This window comes from Gadus chalcogrammus, chromosome 2, assembly GCF_026213295.1.
Source record: "Gadus chalcogrammus isolate NIFS_2021 chromosome 2, NIFS_Gcha_1.0, whole genome shotgun sequence".
Taxonomy (NCBI): Eukaryota; Metazoa; Chordata; class Actinopteri; order Gadiformes; family Gadidae; genus Gadus; species Gadus chalcogrammus.
This window is the reverse complement of record NC_079413.1, coordinates 21,300,765-21,313,345: the sequence shown is the minus strand read 5'-3', so window position 1 is coordinate 21,313,345 and position 12,581 is coordinate 21,300,765. Positions and strand designations below refer to the sequence as shown.

The following is a 12,581-nucleotide window of genomic DNA, read 5'->3' as shown; positions in this document are numbered from 1 at the left end:
AGATTGGACCAATCACGATGCAGTTAGATCATGACTGTCAACCTCAAGTGGTGTTGGAACAAAATTAAATGTGTCCCTATTAAAAATGAAGACGTAGAAATAGATATATAATTTAGAATTGAGTCGTACATCAATTTCATTGCTCGCTAAGTGGTATCTTAAAATCAAGTCAACATCATTTGACAATTAAACCATCCGCTTGTAGATGTGTTGAACTCTTATCAATCCAACGTTGAACACGGAGGTAACCATATTTGAATATTATATTCCATGTAACCATTTATATGCAACTTTACATTAAGAAAATATAAATCAGCCGCTTTCATAGGCGGACTTACTGAAGTAAAGGGTTTATTTTCTGAAATTCACCCGATTATATCAATACATCGCATCTAGCTTTAAGTAACCGAGGCCACATCATTTACCTAACGGCAATCAGGGTTGACCAAAAAGGAAGATTGCTTTTTGAACTTTTTAGGTGGCTCTTAAAAGAGCCTTTTTGCAGACTAAACTTGTCAAATTATGCGCGCTCTCCGCGGATACGGCGGGCGAGTTGGATGTCCTTCGGCATGATGGTGACCCTCTTGGCGTGGATGGCGCACAAGTTGGTGTCCTCGAACAGACCAACCAGGTAAGCCTCGCTGGCCTCCTGAAGAGCCATAACAGCGGAGCTCTGGAAGCGGAGGTCGGTCTTGAAGTCCTGGGCGATCTCCCTCACCAGGCGCTGGAAGGGCAGCTTGCGGATCAGCAGCTCGGTGGATTTCTGATAACGACGGATCTCTCTCAGCGCTACTGTACCGGGCCTGTAACGATGGGGCTTCTTCACGCCACCGGTGGCCGGGGCGCTCTTGCGGGCAGCCTTGGTGGCGAGCTGCTTCCTGGGGGCTTTCCCACCGGTGGATTTACGGGCGGTTTGCTTAGTTCTTGCCATTTCAGATGAGTTTCCTCTAACTTGGGTAGCTGACTGCCGTTGAATTGACTTTATATAGCCAGTCCCGGAGAACAGCCACACCCTGATTGGTCCTTTGAAACACGCTATGAGAGTCGTTGAATACAGAGCCAAAGTACCGCCCTCATGAAGCCCAACCCTTCTTTCTAACCATCTGCTTAGTGCGTCCATGAAAGAAGAATTAACTCTGACTTATCAATGTATTTAATTGATTCGAGGTCATAGTATAGGCCTACAATCTTCATTATACAGTTTGCTTTTTTAGCGTCATTCGACCATGGTGAAACAGCAGCTTAATTCAAATTTTCTGCTTTGAGTGAGTTAGTTTAAGATGTTGTCAAAACGCCTAAAGGCATCGAACTATTACATGAGATTAAGTAAAATATTTTATTTGACAATTTGTAACGACGCATTCATGCCTCATTTATATTTTGGTCTGTATCCGGCGGCGTAGAACATTACTTTAGTAGGCCTACTTCGGTACCACTTTCTGAGCTAGATTTGCTTTGTTTAATATACAAAATGGTGAGCACGAAAATCCAACTCTAGTGGAGGCTGTGGAGATGACAAGGGGAAATAAATGACACGGTAGGTAGGCCTAATACACAAAAGTGTGGTCCTCTATCGCGGCCCTATCGTGTTTTATCGTAAGAGCCACTGGCATGCTTATAATGCGTTACTGAGTTTACCAAAGTCCACCAACCATCTACTTCATATTCGGATGGCCGCCAGTAGGTTTCATATCCAAATGCACATATTTTCGTGGTTATGTTTCCCGATTGCATGTCGAACATCAGACATAGGCCTATTTGAAATTAAATTACTGCAACGCCGGGACACATTCCTTACTTAATGCAATCGTTACACCCACACAATCCATATCTGGTCGACGGCTCATGCAAGGCCGTTACGTTCGTGCTCCAAACACTATCTTTTTACACCGAAATCAACTTGATGACCGTAACTAGAGTATTTGCATAACGTTATGGTGACAAGATTAAGTCAAGTGCAGGATTTGGATACAAATCTGAATCCCGTTGCGTTGATTGTTCAAACACTCGACATAATCAATGGCTAGTAGGTAGCCTATAGAGTCTGCGTAAATAATGGGAAAAGCTCTTTTCGAAATTGAGTGGTCCTTAAAAGGACCGTTTGTTGGTGAGACCAGATGGTGGAGTCTACTTGGAGCTGGTGTACTTGGTCACAGCCTTGGTGCCCTCAGACACGGCGTGCTTGGCCAGCTCACCGGGGAGTAGCAAACGGACTGCGGTCTGGATCTCCCTGGAGGTGATGGTGGAGCGCTTGTTGTAGTGGGCAGACGAGAGGCCTCACCGGCGATGCGCTCAAAGATGTCGTTGACGAAGGAGTTCATGATTCCCATCGCCTTGGAGGAGATACCGGTGTCGGGGTGGACCTGCTTCAGCACCTTGTACACGTAGATGGCATAGCTCTCCTTCCTGGTCTTACGGCGCTTCTTGCCGCCCTTGACTGCGGTCTTAGAAACGGCTTTCTTGGAGCCCTTCTTGGGAGCGGGTTTGGCGACTTCAGCAGGCATGATGTCAATAGAATGAGCTGACTGTGATCCACTGCCATATTTAAAGGAGATACATGCAAATTGACATGTGATAGTCCTGCTTTGCGATTGGCTAAGATATACCGGAAGTCAGAGTCACGTTGCTTATTGGCGGGTGGAGATGGCTCCGCCTAAGTACTTCCGCTCAATTTGAATTCTCATTCAGTGCTAGTCAAGCCCATAGGTCAAGCCCATACATATAGAACACTAGTAGCGGCGGCGTCTAGAACGTCACCATAGGCGGCCATCTTACAACAGTAAATCTTGCTGTTGGAATCTGGGGTAGCTGAGGTGAGTCAGTGATCTGCACGCTAATACAACGCTAATACTGTTATCTCGCTGAAATATTGACGGATTTACAAACGGTTCGGTTTCTTACAAACATTAATTCTGGATGCTTGAACATGTTTAATTGCAGCTTTTATCTTCGAAAAACGACTTAATCGTGCAGCTTAGTTGTGCATCACGGGTAGGCTACTAGCTACCCAGTAATTTTACATAGATGGGAGAGGCAGAGTTGCTCTTTCTTTTCAATATAATTTAAGTTGAACATGATTAAACTCAAGTTGCACATGATTTTCTATCGGGTTGGTTTGTTAAAAACATCTTACATTATCAATTCTACAGGAAATTGCTGACAAGTGAAGATGCCTGACTTTTGTGCAGCCTACGGATGCGTCAATCTACGAACTCTCCAAACGAGAAACCGTGGGATGACCTTTCACCTGTAGGATATTACAATATTATGACTTCTATCTTCAGGATAATCGTTAGAGACTTAGTGGAATTATATACAATACAGCTCCTGTTACACAGGAACAGCGGGGCTAGTATGATATAATAGTAAGAGTGTTGTTGACACAAGGCTTTATAGAATATGTTTGTTAACACAATCACTGAATGGAATCTTGGACACTTTTTTATTGTTTTTAGTGTGGTTAATCTTAAATACGGATTGAAAATTTTGACAATAATTAATATATCCTGGTACATTTCTCACTTTTTTAAGGTTTCCCAAAAACAAAACGAGAAGGATTAAGTGGGAAATGGCCCTAAGAAGGGACAGTTTTACTGCTTCTGACAGATCACTGCTCTGCAGTGACCACTTCAGGTTTGAGGACTTTGACAGGACGGGGCAGACTGTCCGGCTTAAAGATGGTGTTGTGCCAACCCTTTTCAACTTTCCAGCTCGTCTTCAAAGGGTATGTGTATCATTGACCAACAATAATTTAAGGTGTATAAGATTGATGTATCAATATAAATATGTGATTAAATGTCACACTTTAGTTTTAGTGTCTGTAAGTTATATAATGTGTTGTTTATTACAGCATATTTTAGACACTCAAATCTTCTTTACTTGTGTTTATTTTAGTCGGTAGCAACCAGAAGCGCAACCAAATCTAAAAGAGCGGAAGAGAACCTGGCAATGGACTTAATGCCTGATGTTGTGAGTATTTGCATGTGGAATGTCACAAACTAATTAGAGAATCATATGGCTTGTTATATCAAAACCTTCATCTTGATGGTACCCAGGTCTATGATGATGTTACTAGTCTTGGAGCCCAGTATTATTTAAGGGTGGTACTCTGTGTAAATAGTTTGAAAAACACTGTCTATCTCACTTTCTCACTCATTCACTGGAATGAATAAACATGTGTGAACATTGAAACTACACCCAGGGGTATGCAACCCAAATCTTCTTTACTTGTGTTTATTTTAGTTGGTAGCAACCAGAAGCACAACCAAATCTAAAAGAGCGGAAGAGAACCTGGCAATGGACTTGATGCCTGATGTTGTGAGTATTTGCATGTGGAATGTCACAAACTAATTAGAGAATCATATGGCTTGTTATATCAAAACCTTCATCTTGATGGTACCCAGGTCTATGATGATGTTACTAGTCTTAGAGCCCAATATTATTTAAGGGTGGTACTCTGTGTAAATAGTTTGAAAAACACTGTCTATCTCACTTTCTCACTCATTCACTGGAATGAATAAACATGTGTGAACATTGAAACTACACCCAGGGGTATGCAACCTTTTATATTTTTGTCCAGAGCCACAAAACGCCTTATAAGTGGAGAAGCCTGTACAATTTCTTAAAAGTGTACTGTTGTGTTTTCTGTTGGAGAATTGGAGGACCTAAAAATTAATTCAGGCTCACAGAATTCAAAAGTGAAGATTGAATTGTTGAAAAAGTAAGTTATTAATTTCCGTGTTACTATTATTTATATATTTGTATGTTTTGCCAAAACAACAGGGAGCTACTGGAGAGAGGAGATTGAGCAGCAAGTGGCAGGACACTGACCACTTGTATGCATTGCCTGCTGGCCCTTCCCGTGAGGATGGACACTGGGATTTCAGCTGCCTTCAGTGTGCAGAATGTATATAGTTCTCTGCAAACCTATGGTGGTACCATGCCTTCAGTGTGCATATTGTATAAAGTTATCTGCAAACCTATGGTGGCATCCTGCCTTCAGTGTGTCTTGAACAACCACAAAGGTTGCACATATTATGTTCATATTTTTTCGTATTTGTCTAAATGCATATTTGACTGTAGATAGATTTGAGTGAAGTAACCAACACAATAGATTGCTGAGTTTTAGTAACCACTTATTTATTTAACATAAATAACATGAATACCTTGTGCATGTGTGTTTTTATTGCACCTATCTGTTCCGTTTAATGTTAATTTCATATGAAAACACATGGTTTTAATTACACAAATACATCTCTGTTCAGGGTGGGGATTTCATCTTGCAGCTTTTGTTGACGTATATTTGTAAAGGGAAATCTTGTACCTATTTTAGAACATCCTATTTTTCTTAAGAACCTAACAAGTATTCATAAGTATGTACTGTCATGCCTACATATCTGACGTTTATAATAAACTAAACCGTTTGAAAATCTGTTAAGAATTTAGCAAGTTATGGTTTTTTAAAAGGTACATGTACCACTACCAACGCAATGTTATGGGTGAGCAGTTTACTGTGGTAAGACGGCCGCCAGTGGTGACGTTCGACTTCATTGGCCAGCAGCGCAGACGAGACATCTAGTTCTATATATATCTATGGCAGGGGTCTCAAACTCGCAGCCCGGGGGCCAATTGAGGCCCGCGGGATGATATTTTGTGGCCATCTACTTGACATCAGAATGTAGTGTTAGTGTGGCACGCACGTTGTTGTCGAACGCACATTTCTACCGAGTCGCTTTTTTTTTTTATATCACTTGTGGTAGGGTGACCAAATGTCCCGGTTTTGCTGTGACAGTCCCAATTTTGAGTTGCGTGTCATGACTCCTGACAAAAGCCAAAGGAATAATCACACAAAAATCTTTTTTTTTTGCTATTCCGCCTATGCAATTGTGACAAAAAAAAACCTCAGTGTTTTGGCTATTATTTTTACATAAAAAGTGACAACTGCAATGTTATAAACACCAAAACTGAAATAGTAAAAATACTATAAATAATGTACAAATAATCAAAAAAAAGGAAAATGTAAACAAAATTAACTATTTACATGATTCCCTCCCTCCCCCTCCTTTCTTCTCCGGGCATTTAGCCATCTCACAAAAGTAAATAAAAATAAAACCACACACGAGCGCGCAAATCAACCACTTGCTTCACACTCGCACACTGGGGAAGAGCCTGCTACTTTACGCACACCACTTGCACATTTGTTTTCTCAAACACACGTGAGACGGTGTTTGACATGCTGGATATCGTCAGAAAGGTATTTTCATTGGCTATGAGGATATCTAAGGCCCGTCCCCGACCCTTGCTGTCTGCTGGTGTAGCTGTCAATCAAAGTATACATGCCCCGTTTTGATAGTGATCGCATCATTGGCTTGTAAGGCTTGTAAACAGGGTTTACAAGGTTCTAACTTTTGGGGGGCTCAACCCCAGGAAGCCACATGGGTAAATGAAGTATATAAAGTCCTGTCCAAGATTATTTCATTCCACAACCTTTATTATCTTAGTCCCTATGCTGTTGTATGTCTAAGCCAATAGCTGGCACAGTGTCAGCTAAATAATGCAGTTCTGAACCACTAAAGTGATGAAAGGAGAAAAGACTGTTGATGAAGGAATAATCAATGGATGTGAGCTGTAATAACAACTTTGAGGTATATTAAATTTCCCTTGTGTAAGTTTCACTCAAAAATGACCATATTTCCCCTTTTTTAATTTACACAGTTACTGAAACACATTGGTACAACATGTACTAGATTAATAATATGAGAAACATACCACTATTTCGGGAGCAATCATGCATCAATCTTGTTCTGATGCAAAAAAAAAAAGGGTGCTAATTTTCAGTCTAAAAAAAACGCTGGCATTATTTTATCAGCTGTGGGCGTTTTCATTGCCAAAACAACGTGAGCTAATCAACAAGTACAACATGTTCTAGACCAGTGGTTCTCAATTATTTCATTCCCACCCTAGTTGACAGACATTTTTTCGCACCCTCCCTGAATTGAAATAGCCTACTATTGAGAACCTGCTAACATTTACTTATTAAGATAAAATTAGCGGAGATAACATCTGCAAAAACTTAAAACAATTTCCAAGTTCAGTTTATTAACTCAATTTGTAACATTTAAACAGGACTGCTAAGTCTGTGTGAATCTCAAAACAGAGAAACACGAGCAAATGATTCACTGGGGTTTGCATTTAATTAAAAACATTTTTAAACAGCAAACATTGGTCACTTGTCAGCTTCATCAGCTTATTCCCTTTCAAAAAAAATAATATACGTCTGTTGCCAGGCAGGTTTGGAGTTTTTGAACGCGGACTACGTAGGCGGTACAATTTCCCCCCCCCCGGTACAATTTTGGTGTGACAGTGCCAAAGTGGACAACTTGTGCGATTGTCCAAAGCTCCCAGGATCCCTTGCGGCACACTGAACATGAAGACCACGCCCAGGGTCGCTACAATATTTAACATTCAATATCTCAATCGCTATGAAGCATTATTCAAGCATGAATAAAGACACTAAGTCCCTCTATCATGACTTTGTATGGTCAAAATTCTTGTAAAACTTCTGACCCTTGGTATAAGGTTTATTTAAAATAAAATAAGTAACTTATTAAATAAATAAATAAGACACTAACACCGTGATTCCACCGTACGCGCCGCGGAACGGTTGCGCCGCGGAATGGTTGCGTCCTCTGCCCTGCGTCCATTCATCAGGGCGCGTAACGGCAGCGTAGCGCTGCCTTGCGAGCCAGCCGTATTCACGCGAGATCACGCGATAATCCTAAACCTAATGTGCTCCCCTTCCACTCCCAAAACTATTGCAATTAAATGCCACGCTTTGTCCTTTCTGACATTTTCCTTATAAAAAGGATGATTTGGTACATAAATGACTTCATGTTGCTGAACTTCGACAATGAGTCTCTTGTCGTCCATGTTGCCGACCCTCTGAGACCCTTTGATTGATTGACTGCTGACCTGGTGCCACCGGTCATGACGTAATAATGTTGATGTGAAGTTAGATGAGCTGAGTATTGTGTTTTATTTTGAAAATTGACCGGATGCTCTATGGCTTTTACTTTTCACTTCCTGCCCTGCTCGATCTGCTCTGTTGAAATTGATGCGGTTTAGCAGCGGCTCGCGGCAAAAATAGAAGTGCGACGGAAAGATAGCGCCGCAGCGCGGCACGCCGCTCCTGGGTCGCTGCTGAAACGTTCCGCGGCGCGCCCGGTGGAAATGGTCTCATTGATTAGAGTGGAAGCGATCAGCAGCGGTGAACCGCTGCTGATCGCTTACAGTCGGGTACAGTGCCAAAGGAGTGGCAAACCGGGGTGGTGGTTCCCCTGTTCCAAAAGGGGGACCAGAGAGTGTGTGCCAATTACCGGGGTATCACACTTCTCAGCCTCGCTGGTAAAGTCTACTCCAAGGTGCTGGAAAGGAGAGTTCGGCCGATCGTCGAACCTCAGATTGAAGAGGAACAATGCGGTTTTCGCCCCGGACGTGGAACTACGGACCAGCTCTTCACTCTCGCAAGGATCCTGGAAGGGACCTGTGAGTATGCCCATCCGGTCTACATTTGTTTTGTGGATCTGGAGAAGGCGTATGACCGGGTCCCCCGTGAGAAACTGTGGGAGGTGCTGCGGGAGTATGGGGTAAGGGGGTCTCTCCTCAGGGCCATCCAATCTCTGTACTCCCAAAGCGAGAGCTGTGTTCGCGTCCTCAGCAGCCAGTCAGTCTCGTTCTGAGTGGGTGTTGGTCTCCGCTAGGGCTGCGCCTTGTCACCAATCTTGTTTGTGATATACTTTGACAGGATATCAAGGCGTAGTCGTGGTTGGGAGGGGTTGCAGTTCGGTGGTCTGAGGATCTCGTCACGGCTTTTTGCAGATGATGTGGTCCTCAGTGAATCATTGGCCTGTGACCATCAGCAATCACTGGATCGGCTGGCGGCCGAGTGTGAAGCGGCTGGGATGAGGATCAGCACCTCTAAATTTGAGGCCATGACTCTTAGCAGGATACCGGTGGATTGCTTACTCCGGGTAAGAAATGAGTCCTTAGCCCAAGTGAAGGAGTTCAAGTACCTCGGGGTCTTGTTTGCGACTGAGGGTACGATGGAGCGTGAGATTGGCCGGAGAATCTGAGCAGCGGGGGCGGTATTGCGTTCGCTTTACCGCACCGTTGTTATGAAAGGAGAGCTGAGCCGCAAGGCAAAGTTCTCGATCTACCGGTCGAGCTTCGTTCCTATCCTCACCTATGGTCATGAGGGTTGGGTGATGACCGAAAGGACGAGATCGCGGGTACAAGCGGCCGAGATGAGTTTTCTCAGAAGGGTGGCTGGCGTCTCCCTTAGGGATAGGGTGAGAAGCTCAGCCATCCGTGAGGAACTCGGATTAGAGCCGCTGCTCCTTTACTTAGCATGGAGTCAGCTGAGGCATCTGGTTAGGATGCCCAATGGGCGCCTCCCTTGGGAGGTGTTTCAGGCACGTCCAGTGGGGAGGAGACCTCGGGGAAGACCCAGGACTAGGTGGAGAGATTATATCTCAACACTGGCTTGGGAACGCCTCAGGATCCCCCCGTCAGAGCTGGTCAATGTGGCCCGGGAAAGGAAGGTCTGGGGCCCCCTGCTTGAGCTGCTCCCCCCGCGACCCGACCCCAGATAAGCGGATGATGATGAGATGAGATTTCTGTGGACTGTTATGAACATTTCAAGACCCAACATGAAGTATCAACTCATTGCTAAGGACATCCACAACGATGATAAAGTTAGAATGCACCAAGGGAGGAGAAGGGTGAGGCTATTTGACCTAAGCTCTATATTCGCTAAACATATTTATTTCACCGAATGTTTGACATTGGATGACATTCCTGAGATTCAAAGCTTTCAAATGGTGTATGACATGACTATATCACTCAACCTTATGATGCCGAAAATTGACCCAGCATGTTGGGGGGAAGGGGTGGTGTAACTAAAACTTGCCCGGCGGCGGGATTTGACGATTAAGTGGTTAACCTCATTATTATTCATTTTATTTAGTCTTTATGGTGCCTACTAGAAGGTGCCTCTCCTGGAACCGTCACCTTATCGTGGTGGAGAGGTTTGCGTGTCCCTGTGAACCTGAGAGCTGTGTTGTCTGGAGCCTTGTGCTCCTGGTAGGGTCTCTCATGGCAGAGTGGTCTCAGGTGAGGGGCCAGACTAAGAATGGTTCAAAAAACTCCAATGAATAACGTAAAAAGAGGAGATGTGACCCGGCCCGGAGGAAGCCCGGGGCCCCCGTCTGGAGCCAGGCCCAGACGGAGGGCTCGATGGCGAGCGCCTGGTGGCCGGGTTTGCCACGGAGCCCGGTCGGGTACAGCCCGAACAAACTACGTGGCACCCCCCCTCTCTTCATCCCATGGGCCCACCACCTGTGGGAAGACCCGTTGGGGTCGGGTGCGCAGCCACATGGGTGGCAGCGAAGGTCAGGGGTCTCGACGGACCAGACCCGGGCGGCAGAAGCTGGCTCTGGGGACGTGGAACGTCACCTCGCTGTGGGGAAAGGAACCGGAGCTTGTGAGGGAGGTGGAGCGCTATCAGTTAGATCTGGTGGGGCTTACCTCCACGCACAGTCTCAGCTCTGGTACCGTACTCCTGGATAAGGGTTGGACTCTATTTTCTCCGGAGTTGCCGAGGGCGTGAGGCGCCGGGCGGGTGTGGGGATACTCATAAATCCCCGGCTGAGCGCCGCGGTGTTGGAGTTTACCCCGGTAGACGAGAGGGTCGCCTCCCTGCGCCTAAGGGTTGTAGGGGGGAAAACTCTGACTGTTGTTTGTGCGTATGCACCAAACAGCAGCTCAGAGTACTCGGCCTTCTTGGAGACCCTGAATGGAGTCCTGTATGGGGCTCCAGTAGGGGACTCCGTAGTTCTGCTGGGAGACTTCAACGCCCACGTGGGCAACGATGGAGACACCTGGAGAGGCGTGGTGGGGAGGAACGGCCTCCCTGATCTAAACCCGAGCGGTCGTTTGTTATTGGATTTCTGTGCTAGTCATGGATTATCCATAACAAACACCATGTTCGAACATAAGGGTGCTCATAAGTGTACCTGGTACCAGAGTACCCTAGGCCGAAGATCGATGATCGATTTCGTGATCGTGTCATCTGATCTGAGGCCGCATGTTTTGGACACTCGGGTAAAGAGAGGGGCGGAACTGTCAACCGACCACCATCTGGTTGTGAGTTGGATCAGGGAATGGGGGAAATTTCCGGATAGACCTGGTAAGCCCAAACGAGTAGTGCGGGTGAACTGGGAACGTCTGGAGGAGGCCCCCGTCCTAGGTATCTTCAACTCACACCTCCGGCGGAGCTTTTCTGGCATTCCTGTGGAGGTTGGGGGCATTGAGCCGGAGTGGGCGGTGTTCAAAGCCTCCATTGCTGAAGCTGCGGTGGCTAGCTGTGGCCTCAGGGTCTTAGGCTCCTCAAGGGGCGGTAACCCTCGGACACCGTGGTGGACACCGGTGGTCAGGGAAGCCGTCCGACTGAAGAAGGAGGCCTTCCGGGATATGATATCCTGGAGGACTCCTGACTCGGTTGCAGGGTACCGACAGGCTCGAAGGGCTGCAGCGGCTGCCGTGTCGGAGGCTAAGCAGCGGGTGTGGGAGAAGTTCGGAGAGGCCATGGAGAAGGACTTTCGGTCGGCATCAAAGTGTTTCTGGAAGACTATCCGGCACCTCAGGAGGGGGAAACGGGGAACCATCCAAGCTGTGTACAGTAAGGATGGGACTCTGTTGACCTCAACTGAGGAGGTCGTCGGACGTTGGAAGGAACACTTTGAGGAACTCCTGAATCCGAATAACACGCCCTCTATGTTGGAGGCAGAGCTCGAGGTTGATGGTGTTTCGTCGTCAATTTCCCTGGTGGAGGTCACTGAGGTAGTCAAACATCTCCGCAGTGGCAAAGCCCCAGGGATTGATGAGATCCAGCCAGAAATGCTAAAGGCTCTGGGTGTTGAGGGGCTGTCATGGTTGACACGCCTATTCAACATCGCGTGGGAGTCGGGTACAGTGCCAAAGGAGTGGCAAACCGGGGTGGTGGTTCCCCTGTTCAAAAAGGGGGACCAGAGAGTGTGTGCCAATTACCGGGGTATCACACTTCTCAGCCTCCCTGGTAAAGTCTACTCCAAGGTGCTGGAAAGGAGGGTTCGGCCGATCGTCGAACCTCAGATTGAAGAGGAACAATGCGGTTTTCGCCCCGGACGTGGAACTACGGACCAGCTCTTTACTCTCGCAAGGATCCTGGAGGGGGCCTGGGAGTATGCCCATCCGGTCTACATGTGTTTTGTGGATCTGGAGAAGGCGTATGACCGGGTCCCCCGGGAGAAACTGTGGGAGGTGCTGCGGGAGTATGGGGTAAGGGGGTCTATCCTCAGGGCCATCCAATCTTTGTACTCCCAAAGCGAGAGCTGTGTTCGTGTTCTCGGCAGCCAGTCAGTTTCGTTCTCAGTGGGTGCTGGTCTCCGCCAGGGCTGCGCCTTGTCACCAATCCTGTTTGTGATATACATGGACAGGATATCGAGGCGTAGTCGTGGTGGGGAGGGGTTGCAGTTCGGTGGTCT

At 46.3% G+C, this 12,581-nt stretch overlaps 1 protein-coding gene, 1 long non-coding RNA gene and 1 pseudogene across 2 annotated transcripts; 1 reads left to right on the top strand and 2 right to left on the bottom strand.

The window, feature by feature from the left end:
* Positions 1–469: 469 nt before the first annotated feature.
* Positions 470–969, bottom strand: LOC130398928 (histone H3). The gene has a single exon (XM_056604953.1). The coding sequence runs from the start codon at positions 929–931 to the stop codon at positions 521–523; it is 411 nt and encodes a 136-aa protein (XP_056460928.1). The 5' UTR covers positions 932–969; the 3' UTR covers positions 470–520.
* A 1,100-nt stretch (positions 970–2,069) lies between these two features.
* Positions 2,070–2,535, bottom strand: LOC130399170 (histone H2B 1/2-like; annotated as a pseudogene).
* A 122-nt stretch (positions 2,536–2,657) lies between these two features.
* Positions 2,658–5,492, top strand: LOC130399411 (uncharacterized). The gene is made up of 6 exons (XR_008901926.1): positions 2,658–2,813; positions 3,150–3,249; positions 3,532–3,724; positions 3,895–3,969; positions 4,243–4,317; positions 4,783–5,492. It is a non-coding gene; the product is annotated as an uncharacterized LOC130399411 (long non-coding RNA).
* Positions 5,493–12,581: the final 7,089 nt, after the last annotated feature.

Excerpts from the sequence above, each read along its gene's own strand:
- LOC130398928 (XM_056604953.1), bottom strand. The coding sequence starts at position 931 with ATGGCAAGAACTAAGCAAACCGCCCGTAAATCCACCGGTGGGAAAGCC.